A 21,637-nucleotide genomic window follows, 5' to 3' on the forward strand; every position below is an offset into this window, starting at 1 on the left:
GGGGATTTTTAAAAGGAAGTTAGATGAGCACCTTGCCGGGGTCATCTGACCCCGGTGCTCTTTCCTGCTCAGGCAGGGGGTCGGACTAGATGATCTACCTAGGTCCCTTCCGACTCTAGCTACTATGAAACTATGAAACTATGAAACTATGTAGATGGTAACGCTTTACTGTGGAGCTAACGAGGCAACTGCAATAAGTGTCTCATGTAGATGCCCCCTGTGAGCTGGTATGTTCTGAAACACTTTTCTAGTCCTACCTCAAATTATCATCCTAACTTCTTATTTTGGTTTTAAAAGCAAGGGCTCCGGGAAGCAGCATTATTTTTTAGCTAATTTCATTGTGGAAGGTGGACTTTTCTCCTAGCCCAGCTGACATAGAACAAGACACCAGTAACATTCTGACCACGGAAGAAAGCATGTTTAAAGTAACTCTACAAAAATCATGCCAGTACTTTGTTGTTACAAGACAACCACCTGGCATGGGAAGAGATTTTATTTTATGCTCTTTCCTATATACAAATAGAGAACTGGTCAGCAGTTTCTTTCCCAACAGCAACAGGCAAACAGGCTCAAATATGATCCCTTACCCTCTGTCCCCAAAGAATCCTTGTCCAACCTGAATCTTTCTCATCCTGTCCAAAATAGCTTTTCTCACGAGATTGTGTCCAAACTTGGCTGCTTTACAGGAGATGAAAAACAAAAATGACTGAACATTTTAAAACCTCATGAGACAGCCTCTTTTTTGCAAGTTTCCAGGATACTTTGCAAAATCATACTTTTTACTTAGTTGGCTTTTGCTTCACAATAACACTTACCACCCAGAAGTGCCCTGAACTTACAAAAGTGTTTTCCATGCATGAGAGTAAAGTAATAGAAAGTCATAGATTCAGAGATTTCAAGGCCAGAAAAACCTATTATGATCATGTAGCCTGGCTTCTGCCATCTGGCCGTTTGTAAAGCTTCCCCACTGGCACTGACAAGCTCTATCTGACTTAAGAAGTCTACAGGCCAACCAGGAGTAAGGTACTCCTGGATTTGGTTCTAGTCAAAGGTGATAATCTACTGAGCAACCTGAGGATCGAAGGGAAGCTAGGTGACAGTGACCATGAGAAGATCACTTTCTCCATCTACCATAAGACTTGGAAACCATCAGTAGGGCAGAAATCCTTGATTCTAAAAAAGCTGACTTCCACAAGCTTAGGAGATTGGATGGCGAGGCCCTGTGGAACCACTGTCCAATGGAGAAGGAAGTCCAAAAAGAGTGGTTGTTCTTCAAGGATACAATCCTTGAAGCACAAAGGAAATCCATTCCTTTTCATAAGAAAGGCAGCAAAAGGTCTGGGAGACCCCTTTGGCTCAATAGGGAAGTCAATGACCTCCTGAAATCAGAAATAGAAGCTTATAATGATGCAAGTCAGGAATTACCACCAAGGAGGAATACACAACAATAGCCCACACCTGTAGGAAGTGGATTAGAAAAGTAAAGGCAGAAACTAAAATCAAATTGGCAACAGGAATCAAGGCCAATAAAAGTCCTTCTTTAGATATGTAGGAAGTCGGAGGGAAAAAAAGGGAAACATAGGGCCCCTGCTCAGCAAAATGGGACAGCTGATAACCGACACTCAGGAGAAAACCAAACTCCTAAACAAATACTTCACGTTGGTAGTCCATCAGTCCAAGGGTGTTAGCCTGCTTGACAGGATACAAGATGATCAAGGTAGGAGTGATCATCCTCTCGTAGTTGGTGAAGATTTTGTGGAAGAATATCTAGAGAGGCTGGATATCTACAAGTCAGCAGGACTGGAAGAACTACACCTGAGAGGGCTGAAAGAAATGGCCAACATCATCATGTGACCTATGGCAAAGGTATTTGAGGATTCGTGGTACTCAGGAGAGGTCCCAGTGCCTATCTTCAAGAAAGGGAGAAAAGAAGACCCAGAGAATTAGAGGCCAATCAGTTTTACCTCAATCCCTGGAAAAATCCTGGAAAAAATTATCAAAGTATTCATTATTGGAAGGCTAAGAGAAGGCATTCTTCTACAGAACAGCCAACATGGCTTCACTGCAGGCAGGTCATGCTTGACCAACCTTTGTCCTTCTATGATCAGGTAACTCACCACCTAGATAAGGGAGATAAGGTTGATGTCATATATTTGGATTTCAAAAAAGCCTTTGACTTGGTCTCCAACGATGTCCTCATGGTAAAATTGGGAAACTGCAGCTTCAACTACTTTATGGTCCAGTGGCTAGGTAACTGGCTCTGAGGTAGGACCCAGAGTGTATTAATAGACGGAACTGAGTCAACAAGATGGAAGGTGACAACGTGGTAGCCCTCAGGGTTTAGTACTCGGACCAATGTTTTTCAACATATTCATCAATGATTTGAATTCGGATGTTAAAAGCATACTGGCAAAGTTTATGGACGTCAACAAATTATGCGAGAATGTGGTCACGCTTGAGGACAGGTTGACCTGGACAGGCTTGCAAAGTGAGTGGATCAAAACCTGATGATGTTTAACATGGAGAAATGTAAAGTCCTCCATTTGAGGAGAAATAATCCCCAACACACTTATAGGCTTGGCAGTGTTACACTCACCAGCACCACAGCTGAAAGAGACCTGGGAATCGTGACAGACCACAGAATAAACATGAGCCACCAAAGCGCTGCTGTAGCTGGCAAAGCGAATCAAACAATGGTATGCATCTACCAGTGCATCTCAGGCAAAACTAAGGCTCTCATTCTTCCACTTTACTTGGCCTTGGTGAGACCGCAGCTGGAGTACTGTGTTCAGTTCTGGGCGCCACACTTCAGGAGGGATGTGGAGAAGCTTGAGAGAGTACAAAGGAGGGGCACGCTCATGATTAGAGGTCAGGAGAGCAGGCCATACAAGGAGAAACTGAGGGACTTGGGATTGTTCAGCCTAGAGAAGAGAAGACTTAGAGGGGACTTGGTGGCAGCCTATAAGTCTAGAAGGGGCATATGTTAGGGTCTGGGGGAACATCTCTTCACCAAGGCATCCCAAGGGAAGACAAGAAACAATGGACACAAACTGCTTGAAGATCGCTTCAGATTGGATATATGGAAATATGTCTTTATGATTCAAGTGCCTATGGTCTGGAACAGACTTCCCCCAGAGGTGGTACAATCACCTACCCTGAAGATCTTTAAAAAATGACTGGATGTGCATCTTGCTGGGGTCATCTGACCCCAGTCGTCTTTCCTACTCAAGTGCAGGAGGCTGGACCTGATAATCTCGTGAGGTCCCTTCCATCCCCTAACATCTATGAATCTATAACATAAGCCAAAAGAGTTCACTCAGCAATTCAATCAACCCCAAACATTCTGGCTGCTTGAGGGCATAGCTTTTAGAAAGATATTCCATCTGCATTTAGTCTTCAAACAATAGAGAAGCCAGCACATTGAAGTCAAAATTGTCCTGACACTTCCTTTGTTGAAAGTTTGTGCCCTATTTCTCACCTAATTTTAACTAATTTCAGCTTCCAGATACTGGGTCCTGCTATGCCCATTGCCAGATTAATCAGTCCTTTATCTTCAGAAATTGTTTCAATTTTCTTCATCATCGATTTGGACGACGGGGTGAAAAACATCCTGTTTAAATTCGCTGATGATACCAAAATTTGGGGTGAGGTGAGTACGCTAGTAGGGAGGGAAAGACTGCAGCAAGACTTGGATAGGTTACAGGGATGGGCTAGCAAAAACAGGATGCGTTTCAATACTGACAAGTCATTACTGACTCCAAGATGAACTTGGGCCGACAATGCGAGGTCACGTTGGAAGGGTTAACCGCACCTTGTCATGCATCCACAGGTGCATCTGTAGCAGGGCCAAAGAGGTGATCCTCCCCCTCTATGCGACACTGGTCAGGCCACAGCTGGAGTACTGTGTCCAGTTCTGGGCGCCCCACTTCAGGAGGGATGTGGACAACATGGAGAGGGTCCAAAGGAGGGCCCACCCGCATGATCCGGGGACAACAGGGCAGACCCTACATTGAAAGACTGCGGGACCTGAACCTGTTCAGCCTTCACAAGAGAAGGCTGAGGGGGGACCTGGCAACAATCTATAAACTCACTAGGGGGGACCAGAAGGGTTTGGGAGAGGCCTTGTTTCCCCTAGCATGCCCTGGCATAACAAGGAATAAAAGCCATAAATTGTTGGAAAGTAGGTTTAGATTAGACATCTGTAAGAACTACTTCACAGTTAGGGCGGCTAGGAGCTGGAACCAACTTCCGAAGGAAGCAGTGCTGGCTTTTACCCTGGGGGTCTTTAAAAGGAGGCTTGATGCATACCTAGCCGGGATCATTTGAGTCCAGTTTTTTCTCCAAGGCTCTCACGGAAAGGCAGGTATTCCAGACCTCGGATTGTTCTTGTAGTTCTTGTCCGAATCCTCTCCAATTATGCAGCATCCATTTTAAAGTTCAGACATCATGACTGGATCACAACTGTCAATTCCACAAACACTACTATCTTTCTGTGTTAATTTTTTACTCTTTGACGCACTATAACAGTAGTGCCCAACCTTTTTGTCCCACAGGCTGGATAAGCGATGCTCTGTCGGTCCACGGACAGGATCCGGTCCATGGGACCAATCTGGCACGCAGTGCTGGCCCCAGTGCAGTGCTGCATGGGAACCGTCTGACTGGGTCCAATCTAGCTGCACGGGAATGGCCCCATCAGGGCTGATCCAGGTGTACCGGGCTTGGAAGTTTGGCAGCAGGGAAGTGAAAGCGGTGTTGATTGGCACCACTCCCCTGCTACCAAATTTCTGGACCTATGGGGAGTCCCATGGGCTGGATGACATGGCTCCACAGGCCATATCTTGCCCATGGTCCAGGGGCTGAGCACCCTGGCTCCATAAAGTTCCTACTGCAACAACATTAATGTACTATTACATCCTGGTAGTTTAACAGCTTATTAGATCTGATCAATACAGTTACATAGAGCAAGTGAGGCTTTTATCCCATCCTCTAAACACCATCATTTTTCAAAATGCCCTCCACCACATAAGCTCCTTGCCCAGTCCAGCTGTACTGGCAAAGGCAGGCTTGCTCTAGGATAAAATGAGGACTTTCATCAAAGCCACTCTTGTTTAAACATGATAAAGTGGGAGGAGAGGAACACCAGTAAATGACGCTCATGTTTCTCAGCAGCACTGCAATTTCCTTCACAAAAAACCCAATCCCTTCTGTCCCTTGATAGTTTCTAGTGCCAATCCACTCAAACAACCTACATGATGAGACACTGATAGAAACCATGCCAACCTGATAATTAAGCTTCAAAGAGGTAACATTCTCGACCAAAAAAAAAAAAGGCAATGAACAAATGAGCTAAAAAAGAGATATAAAAAGGATAACAGCTCATTTATAAAAATGAGACAACATTTCAAACAACACTGGGATTAATCACTACCTTGTAACTCACTGTGAACTATCTATTTAAGTATGGTGTAGAATCTGATACCACTTGGGGGACAATCTGTGCTTAACAAGGAGTTGTATACATCATGGACAGTCTGTTTTTCTTTCCCCACTATTTTTATTCTATTTTGTTCTATTCTGTACTATAAATAGGAGTGGTGGGGAGGCTGCTACTCATATTGTTGATTTGTTTCATAAATTTATATTTTGCTTAGAAAAAAATACATAGCTTTTTCATTTCAATAATACAAAGCAAGTTCCATGTCTTTTTAAAAAATCCGTCATCACTTCAACTATGTGAGATACTCTTCTATGGGAATAGATTAATTTGTAGAGCTGCTGAAGACCCATAGCTCTCCCTCATCCCCAGAAATAATTTAGATTGACACCATTTGTGCATTGCATCCAAATGGGTAAGAAAAGAGCCCTTTTAGATGAATGACCAATGAATGTAACAACATAAGAAGTGCCATTCTGGGTCAGACCAATGGCCCATCCATCCCAGGATCCTATCACTGAGGCTATAAACAGAATTCTCTCCCAGGGGTGCTCAAGATCAGATCCTGAAGCCCTGAAAGCACCTACTTGGGTGGCTGGATAGTGCAGGTAAGTCCATGCTGCCCACACTTTCCCACCTTAAAACAAACAGATGTCCACTTCAAAATGGCAGCTCAAATTAATGCCACAATAACAGCCACAAATTTGCACATTTGTGGCATGACAAAAGGCATGGATGTCCTTTTGTTTTCACTTTGCGCTGTCATAAAAATGTTTATGGTGGCACAAAGGCGACATCTGTTTCTATCCTGACAGTGGCTGAGGAAACTTGTCAGATCCCAATTACAAATCTGCCAGAACCCACAGCAGAGATTGGCGGGCAAGTTGCAGTTGAGGGTTTAAAGCTTTGGATAACCCCCTGGCTTTTCATGCCTAGTCACTGCATTTGTTGCTGCTCATGCTTGTTTATCATTTGTGCATATGCACAGAATGGTGGCTATTGCCTTTGCACATAACCATTTATTAAGTTACTGAAAACAGCCCTCAAAATTCTAGCTGAGTTAAGCCGCCAAATATTATCCTGGAGAAGAGATACCCTAAAGTACCCATTTTTGGCACTGAGTCTGATTTTTAAAGAGCACCAGCTTCCCTCAATTCTCTGTTTTTCTGTTATCGCCTATTGTTGTTCTGTTGCTTTAGGCAGTTAGTTACACACTTATCCTTCCTACTGAAAAGAGCTTCATTCACTTTGCAGGGCACGCTGAAAATATGACAAAAGCATCCCTATAAAAGATGTCTGAACAAAGGCACTGCTTTATTATTTTACATATGATGTGAGAGCCAGGAGTTAAAGCCAACACCTTCAAACAGGGGAGCCTAGGTTTAGAGATCTAAATCCATACAGGGGTCTTTGAAATCACCTCTAAAAATCAGGCTGCTGATAGAGATGTCTGACAACCATGATCTGATTCTAGGGGATCTTTTTGTGTAATGTAGTGTAGTGTAGTGTAAAAACATGTGAACCCTTGGTTCCAGTATATTATATTTCTATTAAAAAAGAGTGGGCTTATTGCAAACCTATTCAAATATGCACTACAACACTAGACATATTTTGTTATAATTACTACATATATTTTGTACAATGTGCTACTGATTATGCTACATTTGTAACTAGGTGCTGGCTTAAGAATACCCTAAATTCAGATTCTGCAGACTGACAAGACGACTACTGAAGGGGGGGTTCCCTAAGATTGGCATTAAGATAATGTGTGCAAAGTAAAAAATAATGTTTCCAACAAAAGGAAATATGACAAGCCTTCTGTCTTTGTGATGAAGGAGTCTACATGGCAGCCTTTGTCTTGTGTCTGGGGCTGAGTGATAATGACACAGGGAACCACAGGCTGCGTTAAGCAGTTTGAGGGACTCAGTTTAAGGGTTACGTAGGGTTTGAGCTGCACTCCAAAGTTTTGCTGGCTGAGTGTGGATGCAGCTGTCCTAACAGAAAAAGGAGCTCTTCTGGCTTAGCTTGTGCTGTTTGGCTATAGCTACGATAGCTAAAAACACCTTCAGCCAGCACAAGCATTTTCTCCGCCAGGGTTCTCTACCAACATAGATATGCTGACAAAGCTGTCACGGCAGTATCTCTGTTGTGTAAATAAGCTGTTCTTCCCCATTGTCTCCACTACCTGTTCCTCTTTACACATAGTGCAGAAGGGTCTTGCCTATTTTACACCCTGAGAGTACCCTCCACCTACCTTCTGGAGTTTGTCTGCCTTCTCATAGTATCCTTCCAGCTCCTGCCGTAGAACATGGTTCTCCTCTGATAGCATCTCCACCATTTGCTGTGCACGTTCCACAATGGCAAATGCATCGGGCGTGAGCTGCTGGCTGGGCGATGTTGCAGATGGAAGCTGTATAGCTCCGGCTGCGGAGAGTGGAGTCAGGGAGGCTGAGTGCAGTGGGCCGGTCACGGAAGATGCCTGGGAGGACATCGGGCTGTGCTGTTGTGCCGGCACAGGTGGAAACGGTGCTTGGCATTGTCGGCTACATGAAAAGCAAATGTAGAAGAGAATACCATTGACTTGGCAAAACTTTCCTGAAAATCCACCACTTCTCAAGACTTTACGGTCTTTGAGATAAGGAATATCTTTACCCTATATATCCTTCGCAATGGGGTCCTGAATCTTAGCTTCTTGCTTTACCATAACTCAGATACAACAACAACAATCAAGGTAACTTGTCCACTTACCTGCTTTTGGCTAGGATTGATTTATCTGGCTCTCTAAAACAATGCAGACACATCCATCCCCAAACCCTGTCCTTGTTTAGATGTAACAACTAGTGTTACAGAGCTCAGAAAGCCTCTCCCCTCCTCACAACATTATCCAGGAGCATTGGGAGATGGATGCTTATGACAAACAAGCAATATATTACTCACCCTTCAAAAACCGTTCCCTGCCTGGAGTGAGTAGGTGAGCAGAATGCTGATAGGCTGAGTTAGAAGCGAAGAGGAAGTGAAGTGAGTGAAATAGCTACAGCTGCTGCAAAACTGCTGGCTGGACAACCCTGATCAATTATCTCAAATCATCAAAGGCAGCCTATGTTGCAAGACCTCATTATGATACTCAGTCAAGGGTATGAACAGATGAGTTATGCACAGGCGTATTAAACACCTGCTGATCTTACTGCAAGCAAGGTTAAGAAAGGACTTGGTCATGGTCTGTAAATACCTACACGTGGATATATATTCTGATAGGAGATGGGCCTTTAACCTAGCGGATAAAGGCATAACTAGATCCAATGGGTGGGGGTCAAGCCAGACAAATCCAGAATGGCTATAAGGAGCAAATTTTTAACAGGAAGGATAATTGTGTCTTAGGTCCTTACTTGGCGACAACTCCTGCAGTATCTTGAGCACCTCAAGGACTTCAATATACCTACTCTCACAACTCCCTTATGAGGCAAGGCATACTGTCATCTCCATTTTAAAGATGAGCAACTGAAGTGAAGGGTATGAATATAATACACAAGTCAGTGATGTGTCAAGACAGTGGAGCCAGTTCTAAGCAAGTTAACCTGGGCAGCAGAAGCAGTCTGACTGTGGGAGCCTGTAGTGGGAGGGTAACTCACACTACTAAGAATTTGTCATGATAAATTCATTTGCACAGTTAGACCATTACACCATTAAGTAGGGTTGATATACACTAAGTGACTCACCCAAGGACACACAGAAAGTCTGTGGCAGAGGAGAGGACTGCACCTGGGCTCTCAAGTGCTAACAGTATCCTAACCACTAGTTTTCCCTTTCTCTGATTAGCCCGTCTCCATAGCCTGAAGTCTCTCAATCAAGACAACCTATTTGTCCTAAATAGTGAGTTCTAGTTTAACCCCAAGTTACTAAGCTCAAAGCAAAAATCATTGTTCCCTGTGTTTATTTTTTTGCCCTGTCTGATGCTAGAAATCAGACAAAAAGATTGTAATTATCCCTTTTAGCCTTGAAATCTATCAACAGTATTACTTATACAGCACATTTCATTATAAATACATAACAAATATTATTGCTGTTTACATACTGTATTCTATAGTGCATGGTGGAGTATCCAAAAGCTCTTTCCAGCCTAGATCTGCTCTCACTGGGTGCATCTACACATGCAATTAGTACAGAGTAATAAACTTCAGCGTAGTTTGTGCCAGAGTTTTATTTCTCCTAAGTGCAGTGTTTATACATGCACCCAAGAGCACAGCATGTTGAGCCAGGGCGGAGCAGCCCCGAGCTGGCAGAGGGCCCAGGTCAGCCCCAGGTTCCAGCAGGTGGCATTGGGCAGCGGAGGGGCTGGGGCATGAGGATGCAACAGCATGGAGCTAGGCACCAGGGTTAGGGTTAGGTGGAGGGAGAAACAATTATCTGGGGGGGGGGGGCCGAGCGCACATGCACGCACGCTCAGCGCCCTCAAGTGGGGCATGGGACAGAACCACAAGCAGCTTGTCTGGGGGTACCTGGCACAGGGAGGGGGTGGCAGCTCTCGCCGCTGTGTGCACCCCAGGAAGGCATGGTGGGGAGGCAGACTGCAGCTTTGGCCTGGCCTGGTACTAAGCCAGGCTCTTCCAGGCAGGGGGCTGGGCCACGCTGCACTCTGGGTGGGCAGTGCTGGGAAGTGGACTGGGGGGGGGCAATGGTGAATTTTAGGGTGCCTGCAGCCCCCCCAACCTGTATCCCACCCTCCCAACGCTGCCACCACCGCAGCCTGGCCCAGCTCCTACCCCTCCCCCCCACCAGTAAGAGTCCGCAGCCCACCTCCCCTGGCACAGATCCAGGAGCACATGCCCCCCCATGCCCTCCCAGGTTGTGCACAGCAGCAGGAGCCACCACCCCCTTCCCATGCTGGGCATCCCCCCAGATAAATCGCTCGCGACTCCATTCTGTGCCCCAGCCCCACTTCTGCTCCCTCCCCACCCCTGCTGCAGCCACCAGAAGCCCATGGCCAGGCTGCCTTGTGGCCCTACCACTGCCCCGTGTTTGGGAGACTAAGCCCCATTAGCACCCCCCCTTCCACCGTCTATGCCCAGCACTGTAGCACCCTCATGCCCCAGTCAGCCCTGGTCACCATCAACATGTGTGCTGCAGCGCACTTAATGACTGCCGTGGGATAGTACTTGTCCTGGACAGTACTATCTTACAGTGGAGTCAATTTATTTACTGCACCCCAGTTGAGACACACATGTAGGCAGTGATGCTTTACTGTGGAGCTAATTAGTTAACTTCACAGTAAAGCACATGTAGATGCAGGTACTGAAATTAGCCTGCCATTCATTTCAATGAGAGCAGAGCTGGATCAATGCTGAATGGTTTCAAAAGCACAGGTCTCTGTAGTACAAATCTTACTGCAGTCTAGTAACTATGGCTAGGCAGGAGACTTGTTTGCCAGCTTACAACTATCTCTTGTCCATGTGATTTGTGTCAAAAGCCCAGTCCTATGAAAAGTGTGGAGCTCTGTGAGGAGTTGGCTGGTCACATGGCACTATATTCTATGAAAGGAAACTAAAAATACACTAAATGCTTTTCTAATGGTAGATTCCACATGAAAATTGTTGCAACTGCTGTAGAGATGTCATGTCATCAGGGCTGGGAGAGGAGTGATAATTTGTTGACCTGTGAGTAGGTGGCAATTGGCTTCCTGCAGTTGAGAATGGGAGGAGAGATGCCCATGAAAGTCTCTCTCTCTCTGAAAAGATGTTACACACCATAGAGAAGCTTGACAACCCTCTGATGGCACACATGGGGCCAGGTGGCTTTTTCCTTTTTTATGTCCTTACAACAAGGTATTTTAGCAAAATTTACAGATTCACTGGAATCTCACATGGCCATGCTGTGAGCGCTTCTGCTATGGCCCTGATTTTGCAACCTCCAAGCTGTCCACCCTGTGCCTTAGCACCTTCACCACCCCCTGGGCAGGTAACATAAATTGCTAAAACTCTATTGTCTTCAATGCTCTATTTATGCTCCCTAAAGATGTGAAGTATGAATTCCAGTCACCTAAGTGACTTAGGAACCCAAGTCCAAATGGAATCCCAAGTCACTTGCACACTTTGAAAGCGTACTAGCAGTACCCAGCTCAGCTCGCCCTCCACCTCCAGCCAGAGGGCAGTCTGAGGAAGAGCTGGGCCAGGCCGGGCACATGCTGGCAGGGTGGCACCTGCTCCAGTCTGTCTGCCTTGCTGCCACACAGCAGCAGAAGTGCTTGCTGGCAGGGAAGCAAGTCTTCTGATCCAGCCCAGGAGCCCTCCCACCCCCCGGCTTTATTTCTGAAACTTTGGCTAACACTACTACATACTTAAAGTCAAAGAAAGGGCATCAAAATGTAAGTTTACCCAGGGTACTATTTTCCCTAAGGCCGGCCCTGTTTGAGAGATTTTATTCAGTGGTACACAGAGGGATGGGAATGGGCAGGAAGGACACTTGCACAGTACCCTCACAAGGCTACTACTTTGTTGAATACATCATCCTGGTAGTGGTTTTTTAATTAAGTATTCTTACACATTTTCTATTTCACTAATGATTAAGTTACTGTGAAAATGTGACTCATCGCTGGGAAAAGAGTGTTGAACCAAACAAGTCAAGTCAGGAAACAGGTTGCCTTGCATTGTTATACTATTTTTCCACTCTGTCGCTGGCAGAAACTCCCTGTTCCTGGCTTCCTCACACCACATGCCATGTCATACATACGACATCATGCGCAATACTAAAGCAAGGTCACCAAGGGAAAAGGAATTCACAGAAGCAAGGACAAGCAAAAACACTAGTAGTTGAACACAACAGCAGTCAGAAAATGGGCATTCCCCTGAAAGGCTATAGCATCAATGCTATCCAACTGGTAGGACATTACAGCAAAGGTTCTCAATGGCCACAACTACATGAGACACTACTGCGCAGTAGCATTGGGGAACACTACTAGTGATGCAACACTAATAAACAGTAGTAATGACCTACTGCACAGCAGCTCATCACTACTGAGCAGCAGCATCAGAATAAACCCATGCAGGAACATTACTGAGCAGTAACACTGGTTCCTGCACACTCATTTAGTACTTGGTTACTAAACAAGTACTAAACAACTGCACAGTCTGCCACTCATGTAGATGCAGCCAGTATTGATGATGATGGGAAGGAAAGACTATGCATACAATGTCTGCTGCTCTCTTATGTGGAAGGGTCAGCATCATAGGTGACACACTCGTATTGGTTTTCGCATTGTTCAAAGAAAGAAACAGTGTGCATGTGGCCATGTGTGCTGCTGGGCAGAACCTTTCCATACAGCAGAACCCAGATCCTTTGAATCCAGGTGGTTTGCAACCTGCTTAATTTGCACTGTTGCCAAACTAAGGATGATCCACTCAGCAATTTGCTGCGACTTCCTTCAAAGGGTGCGGCTTCTCCACTTGGTCAGAGCTCATTTGGGGTCCTGCAGAACTGACTGGAGACGAGTTGCCCTTTTAAATAAAATACAGCAAATGGGGCACCTCAGTGGTCCCATGAAGCTGTTTGCTGGAGCTATATAAAGCTCCAACCAGTCAGACTCGTTCTCAAGCCCTCATCACTGGAAGAAGGTAAGGTATCTAACCCGGAGAAGTGGTGAGGTGCTACTGTGTCTCCATTTATTAATTCTTATACAGTGCTGTTGAGAGTGGATCTATCTGTAGTGAATTGGCATGCTATGACATGAGCAGTGTGACCCTTCAGATGCAGGAACCACAGACCAAATTCTGATCTCACTTATTTTACATGCTTGTACAAGAGGTATCCTTATCAAATTTCTCAAAGCATATGAAGGTGGGAGACCATTGGATTAGAAATTTTCCATAGATTTTAATCAGTCTCTAAGAGTGACAGCTTATGGAGCTAGTCCTGCTCTCAGTTACTGTACCTGGTTACAGTTCTTGGTGTCACTTGTAAATGCAGCCATGAAATTTGTAGCATTCAGCTCCCATAGTTGGGAAGATAACTGAAAAAATATGAACCAGGTTTCAGCTGATGCAGGATGAACTTCCAAAGCCTGCAAACAGCCTGAAATAATACCTCTGAGAAAGATAAACAGCTTTAGTGATCTCTCCAAGGGTTACTATCTGTGACTCTGAACAGTAAGTAGTGTAAATGTTGACATTGTTAAGGATCATAGAATCAATGAGTGGGAAGGGACCCGGACAGATCATCTAGTCCGACCCCCTGCCATGAGCAGGAAGTAGCACTGGGGGTGGCAAGGGTCATAAGACCCCAGCCAGGTGCCTATCCAGTCTCCTCTTGAAGATCTCCAGGGAAGGTGAGAGCACCACTTCTCTGGGAAGCCTATTCCAGGCTCTGGCCACCCATACAGTGAAGTAGCTCCTCCTAATATCCAACCTAAACCTGTCCTCCCTCAGCTTGTGGCCATTGTTTCTGGTGACTCCAAGAGGGGCCCTGGTGCACAGAGCCCCCTAATTTTCTATGTTTCTATGTTCTATGTTTCATCTGAACTCTCATATAATGAGGGTTCAGATTTTTTGCAGGATCAGGCCTTTTTAAAGTGCTTTGCAGCTATGCACTTCTGTTTGGTCATGGCTGTAGAGCACTTCAAGGGGCCAGATAAGTGAAAATTGTCATTTCTGTCTGCCCCTTCAGTTTCATCTTCACTCAATCCCCTGAAACCTCACAGAAACCCCCTTTGCCCTGTACTTTTCAGGGAACTTAAATAATTCTGCTTCAAAAAAGGTAACAATAAAAAATTGCTAGAATCAATAGTACAAACTGGGTTGTCCAAGGAAATATGCAGCATAACAGTTTATGTCAAATGTTTACAAACAGAATGTTACTGACTTATATACCAGGTGGCCTAATTTAAATTTTTATCAAAATAATCATATTTACTCAAATATAAGATGACCTCCCAATAATTAGATTCTATCTATGGAAAACTGCCGCAAGTTTGAGAACATGTACTCCATGAGCATACTTTGAGCAACACTTCTGTACCTACTTATATACAGCACAGTAAAAGCTGAGTTATTCGGCACCTTACAAGCCAGCATGCCAGTTTGTAAGGGCTTGTAAGGGAAAAGTGAAACCGGAAGTGCCCACCCTGGCACTTCTGGTTTCGTGGAGCCCCCATGGCCCGGAGGAAAGCAGCCTGTGCTGCCAAGCCCCCATGGCCCGCGGTATAGCAGCCTGTACGGGTCCCCCCCATCCCTCAGGGCCTATGAGGCACCAATGCAGCAGGAGGAGCGGTGACACCCCAGATGCGGCAGGACAAACAGCTGCCCAAAGAGGCAAAGATGCCTATTCGGGTTGCTCAGTTTACTGACATATTTTGTTATCTGAAACCCTCCATTCCCCATAGGTGCCAGATAACAAAGCTTTTACTGTACAAACTATGCATTATACTAGTTCAAAGCCAAAAGGCTCATGATTTATCATGGAGCTCACTGGGCTTGCAAGAATCAACAGCATTACAAGCCATGACCCTGCAGCTCAGCACTTCTCAGTATGTGTGTACTTCAGATATCCCCCCACAAAGGATCCATGTGCTAATTAGCCTCTCGCTCATGACTAGAACTGGGTGTATTTGTCATGAGTCCTGGGATCCTCCAAAAATTTATATGCAGATAAGACACAGGACTACCTGGTCTGGGTCCACCTCATGGAGGATGGAGCCACACTAATCACATGCAACAGGCTGAGAAAGGGGGTGAAAGAGTCTCTCACCTACATAGATGTTTGATGTTTGCCAGACATTTAAGGCTGATGAAGAAACAGGAATAACTGAAAATGGGAAAGAAAGGTGATGCTCAGGTGTGAGAGTGAAGAGGAAATTGAAATGTATTCAACGTAATGGTTCACCACAAATTGAAAGAGTCAGCCCTGAGGACTTTTTGGGTACAACTTATTCAGATCGGTTGCATAACCTGACCTGGTAGATTTGCATTTCAGCCTGTGGAACAATATCAGGATGATGGCCTAGTCTGGCTGAAGGTTTAGAAGGGATTGGTGGTAGCTGGAGCAGCAGTGGTGGCAAAGACAGCAACAATGTTTGGAATGATGGCAAGGAAAGAGATAGGACAAACTATACCTGGTGGAGGACAACGGATGAGAGCTCGTAGAAGAAAGCAGTTGTGTGATGATCTCCACAAGGCAAGGTTTTTGCTTGGGTGTCTTGAAGCTAAAGATGACCCAGCTAGATTTCAGCAGACCGATACTGCAACGGATGCTGAAGGTTTGGGCACTTGATATGAATTGCCTAATCCAGATGCTGAGCAACTTGGACTGGGAGGTAATGTTTCAGGATGAATCCTGAAAGGAATACTGGGAAGACCCCATCCTGGCATATTTTAATACTGGGACTTCCAAGGACATGGGAGAAAGAGTAGTCACAATTAACATTTATGCAGAATTCATTGAAGAGGGGGAAGATACAAGATTTTGGCTACTGAGGAACTGTGAAAGAGAAAAATGCGGACAAGGTCCAAGACTCAGGGTATGGACTGGGACTGGGAGAGCCCAGGTATTATTCTGGGCAGACTGTAGGGGAGGCTGGGATACAACATCAAGAGTAAAGTTCTTAGAGGAAAGCAAAATACAAAGTTTGTTGCCTGCAATGGACATGGTGAAAGGAGATGATGGAAGAGGAACAAACAAAAGGGAGAAGGAAGGATCAGTTTCAAGTTTGGAATCACAAGTGGAGTCATGCAGAGACCTAGACCTCAGTGCATAGATTGGACTTGGAGGGTGGTGGCTAATATTTTGGATAAATATGATCACCACTCTAATATCTGTTAATGTAAGGAGCATTTGCAGCCATGTGAAATGAGAGGGGATGGGCTAGTATTTGGACCAGATGGAGGCAGACATGATAGAGATTTTTAAGACCTGGGTAGACAAAACCTTGGCTGGGATGATCTAGTTGGGGCTGGTCCTGCTTTGAGCAGGGGGTTGGGACGAGATGATCACCTGAGGTCCCTTCCAACCCTCATTTTCTATGATATGCCTGCAGGAAGGTGGGATCCCAAGACACAAGGAATATAAAGACCTTATTGCAAGATGAAAGCATGGCCCATCCTAGTTGGGTAGTAATGAGAACAGGGCAGTGGATGTGGCAGTACTAATTAAGGATCCACAGCTGTGACTAAGCTATCAGGAGATAACTGGTCAAAGAGTGTTACAGATGATTGGCAAGAAGGGAGGAGAAAGGTTTGGAATACTGAACTTTTACACATCAGCTGCGCTCTCTTAGAGGAACTGACAATCCCCCCACTGGGAGCACTGCCTGTAATACTGTTTGAAGATTTTAACTGTATATTGAATAAAGGGGATAGGATGAGGAATGACACCTCAGGATTAGATAGGTCCTCACAGATACTGGCAAAGCATAAACTACAAGACAGCTAAAAGATAGTGCCTGGAGTTAAGAGTAGATTTACTAGAATAGATGCGACTGGCCACTCATTGTCCCACACAGACTTTGCTTTTCGGTCTGAGGACTGAAAAGTTTGAGAGGAAGAGAGAATGCCAGGCCTCTCTGACCACCTGCCACTGAAGGTGATGTTGGAAGTGGGAGAGCAAGGAACACCAAGCAGAGGGCAGTGGAAGTTAAATGCAAGACTATTGGAAGACGAACAAGTGTATAGAACAAGCTGGTATAGAAGGCACTGTGAAGAGCAATGAAAGGAATGTGTACAAGCAGAGCGAGTGTGCACAGCAGTGAGGGATGAGAGCAGAGTGCAGGTAATAAAGACAGAAGAGAGACTGTATGTAGGCCTGGTGTTCCCTCCATCGTGAACAACTATCTGTAGGATTCAGTTGGAATTGATGGTATTCTTTTGGAAAGCCAAAAGAGAAAGACTTAGGACAGGGGTTCCCAAATTATGGTATGTGTACCTGTGGGGCAAGGCACTGCTGGAGGGTAGACGGAAAAAATGATGTAACAGCAGATTTAATTTTCATTATCATAATAATTGGCACTTAAACGGTTAAAATATAAAACATATGCTGGTAGGGGTACATGAGCAGCTGGTAAACCTGGAAGAGGATACACAATAAGAAAAACTTAAGGAACTTCTTGTTTAGGAGAACAAAGTTATACACTGAAAAACTGATGGGAGGATGGGGCTTCCCCTGCATTTCTGTTTGTTTATGTGAAGTACAGCAATCTGTGCTGCACCAAATGGGCTGGGTTTGTCCGGTACTACGCAGAGATGTTACTGCACAAATATAATGCATGTAAAAGGTCACTCTCACAGCCCTGGGCCCAGATAATGCTGTCAATGTACAACGTGTAAATCAGTATGGGATGCGGACAATAGCTACAATAGAGTTGGTGAACCATAAAAGAAATCAAGGTCTGGGTTAGGGGAAAGGAGACGGTGTTTCCAGTCTTAGGAAGTTCATAGGGGAGGTTCTTAGGGGAAGAAGCACAGACAATTTGGAACACAGTGTTTAAAAAAAAAGCTTACAGAAGCAGCAACGGGACTTTGGTTGGCTGCTAGTACATTGGATTGTCAGTACAGGCACTCCAGTAGAGTTGGGGACAGGACAGAACAGTCGAATGCCCAAGGCAACCATGTCACAGTGAAAAAAGCACGACATTTGATGTGGAAGTGTTAGTTTGCCAGAATGGCCTGGAAGAAGGCAGAGAAACTCCTACAGTGGTTGGGTGCTGAGAGCCAACTCACCCCAGAAGTGGTTCTGTGCAGGGTGTGGGCAGGGGGCCAGAGGAAGGGTGGAGGAAGAGTGTGGAAAGCTGTAGTGAGCTTTGGTGCAGCATTGTGGAAGGCAAGAAACTTACTAGTCTTGCAATACCTGGGACTCTAAGTAGAAAATACCTTTCATTTGGTCTTGAGCAAACTGGGGGGGGGGGCTACTGCTGGCAGGACACAAGAGAACTAGGTAAGGAGCAAGCAATGGATTTATGGAAAAGAGATCTAGGAGGATGAAAAGATGAGAAGACCTGAGAGGCAGCAGAGCTGTAGCCACAGGCTGGGGGTTGGCTAGGGAAAGGTATGATAAGGGATAAGTCAAGACATATAAGGGACAAGGGGTAACAGGCATTAATAGATGAACTTGGAAGGGGACAGGGAATAATGCGGTATTAGAAACAAAAGGGTCTAGGTCTCTGGTTTAATGGAAATTAGGGGAAGGAGGGAATTGTTGGATAATGTATAAATGTTCTGTGTTTCTTACTGGTCTTATTTGTCAAAGCTTTGGAAGCTGAGGGAAGCATAGTTTAAGTTTTGACAACTTACTGTTTTGTTTTCTTTTTAGTTGATGTAGTTTTTATAATACAATGTAAACTGATGAAGGCACATTTTTAATTTTTTGTATTTTTATAGTAAAAGGGAAAAAAGGTACCATCAGTATGTTTGCCCAATATGGGCCATGTGTTTTATAGGCATGATCAGTGTTGGTAGCATTTAATCGTTGGTTTCCATTACTGAGCACAAGCTACTTCTGGCAGCAGTTTAATGATCAACAATAGACCTGTCCGAAATGGCTAGTATTTGCTTCGGATTGGGCCGATTCAGGGGACACTAATTCAATTTGGTGATTCCAATCACTGTCCTGAATTGATTCGGCTGAATCTCCAAATCAAATAGGCCCCATCCCCTGCCCGCTCTCCCAGCCCCGTCAATGGCTGCCCCACTCAGCCCCACCATCCCAGCTCTTTGGGGAAAAAAAAAGCCCCGCACTCACTGGTTCCTGCCTGGTGGGGGGGAAATCCCCACTACCCTGCACTGCATGGGGGAGCTCTGCCACAAGTACCCAGAAGCCCTGATGGCCACTGCAGCAGCCAATGAGTGTGGGACTTTTTTTTTTTTTTTTAAGAGCTTGGAGCTGGGCCAGGCAGGGCAGCAATGGAGGGGGAAGAGGGAGAGTGAGCAGGGGATGGGGACTCATGGCAGAGCCCCTTATGCACTGTGGGGGCAGTGGGGATCGCTCCCCTCTGGGCAGGAGCCGATGAGTGCAGAGCCTTTTTTTTTTTTTTAAAAGCACCAGGACACTGGGGGTGGGCAGGGCAGCCATTGATGGGGCTGAGAGAGTACGCAGGGGTTGGAGGGTGCTCAGGGGGCTAGGGGAGCAGGCAGGGGTCCCCCCATGGTCCCCCTTATAGTTTCATAGTTGGTAGGGTCAGAATGGACCTAAGCAGATCATCAAGTCTGAGCCCTTGCCATGGGCAGGAAAGAACGCTGGGGTCAAACGACCCCAGCAAGATGACTGTCTAGCCTCCTTTTGAAGACAAAAACACTGGTCAGTACGAGCCAGGCAGGAAATAAACCTACAATCTTCTGATCTGTAGTCAGATGCATTATCCATCGCACCACTGCCCCATAATTGCCAAGTGCTCCCACCTTCCCTGCTCCAGCCCTCCCTCACCCCCTATTTATGGCATGGAGTCCGGGTCCAGCTCCCCGCCGCAGCGAGTGGGGACTGCCCAAATCTCTGAAGCTCTCCAATCTTTTCCAAATCAATTCGGAAAGCTTTGAATGAATTCGGACCTTTCTAGTGGTCTCCTGATTCAATCTGGATTCAGCGATCTGGCTGCCAAATCAGGCCAAATCTCCTCCAAATTGAATCAGCACCTGAAGCTTCACACAGCCCTATTTAATGAGTTTTTCTCGTATGCAAATATATGAGGGGATTTTCCCCCATGCTGACTAGGGGAAAAAAACGTGTTTTATATTTGAGTAAATACAGTATTTCAGTTAGGGGTGTGATATTTCTTTGTGAAATAAAAGCTTTCATTGATTTTATACTGGTAAAAGCCCTATTGTAGATAGCTATACCAGTACAAATGTGTCTTTTGTTGGTACAGATGAAAAGTTATGTCACTATACCACATTTACTCACATACCATATGCAACTTTTCCTCAAAATTAACTTTCCAAAATTATGTTGCGTGTCTTGAGCAGGAATTTTTTTTCTGCTTAGAATAGCAGCAGTGGTATTTTTATTCAGGCAGAGCTGAGGGAGACAATTGATTTCATGGGTCATTAGAAACTACTTGATTCCTGCTAATTGTTCATCAGTCAACACATGTTAACGACCACTCTTCTTTTAACGATCTTGATCTTCCACTAATCACGCTATCCTTTATTTGGCAATGTTGCTGAAGAATTTGCAATGTAGATGCTCCTGATCTTTCTTTTCTTATGTCATTCCTACAGATTATTTTTAGCTCTCTTAAAAATCCTTAATCTGCCCACAGAACCCAGTCTTTAGCAGCAACTACAGTTTCAGTTACTTGCAGAGCAACCAGAACTTCTGGCAATTCAGCTGTGAAAGGGTTAAAACTGCAGGTTTTAGCTATGTAGGAAAGGGAGAGAGTGAGCTGAAGATTAGACTGTCCCTGCTATATGCTGGCATAACTCTGGAAAAGTCTTTTTTTTTCTTCATTCTGCCTTCCCAAAAACAAAGTGTGTGTCTTATTTGGGGGTGTGGTATGCAAGATAATATAGTAAAGTACCTTTATATCATTATGTGCACCCAAACCAGGGGAGGTATATCACCTATAAAGTAGGAGGGCTTTTCTGCTTTAGACAAGCCCTGACTGCACTCTTTGAAGACTTAAGAAAACTCCTCTCATTGCACCAGTTTGACATTTTTCCATGGGTTTCAGAATACTTAGATTTACACAGAGAAGCACGAGCAGAATCATTTTCTAGTCCCTGCGCAGGCACAGGGTGTTTGAGATGTTCTCATAAACTATTTTCCATCTTAAACTAGCAGATTTACAATAGTTCTTTTGTAGAAGAATGCAAGACACTAAAAATGAACTGTTTATACTTTTCTGTTTATTGCTTCGATTTGTCCCAGTTCTTTTGGGTTCTACTATTTATTTATAGAGCTCCAACGCACTGTAAACTCTGGGAGAACTGAGAATTACAACACCACCGCTGAAATTAGCTAACCAGCAGTTGTAAAAACGAAGAACACTCCCTTGATATGGACATTAGTTCAGTCCATATCCAGTCCCCCAAGAACAATCCTGAATAAATAAGTGAATCTAGCATATGCTGAGCTCTGAAGGTCAGGAGACTTGATTTCCCTTGGCATCATAGGGAAAAAAAATCTCAGAGAATTTCTTTCAGTGCTTTAGATCCTGGCTTTACTCTGTGCTATAGTGGGTAGAAAACTATGCTAAAGTTTTTCATTCAAAATGTCCTTTTTTTTTTTTTTTTTTTT

General features: G+C 44.9%; 1 protein-coding gene across 7 annotated transcripts in view; it reads right to left on the bottom strand.

The window, feature by feature from the left end:
* The window catches only part of AMOTL1 (angiomotin like 1), a 161,462-nt gene that overhangs the window by 49,273 nt on the left and 90,552 nt on the right, over nt 1–21,637 (bottom strand). For 6 of the 7 annotated variants that reach the window (XM_019530315.1, XM_019530314.1, XM_019530313.1 and 3 more), the window contains one exon: nt 7,689–7,977. In XM_019530315.1, the coding sequence (XP_019385860.1) occupies nt 7,689–7,977 (289 nt within the window). Of the gene's footprint in view, nt 1–7,688; nt 7,978–8,182; nt 8,316–21,637 lie in introns of those variants that run through there. The other variant, XM_019530319.1, reaches the window with a different exon arrangement.

Source organism: Crocodylus porosus, unplaced genomic scaffold (genome assembly GCF_001723895.1).
Source record: "Crocodylus porosus isolate Cpor-Errol unplaced genomic scaffold, CroPor_comp1, whole genome shotgun sequence".
Taxonomy (NCBI): domain Eukaryota; kingdom Metazoa; phylum Chordata; order Crocodylia; family Crocodylidae; genus Crocodylus; species Crocodylus porosus.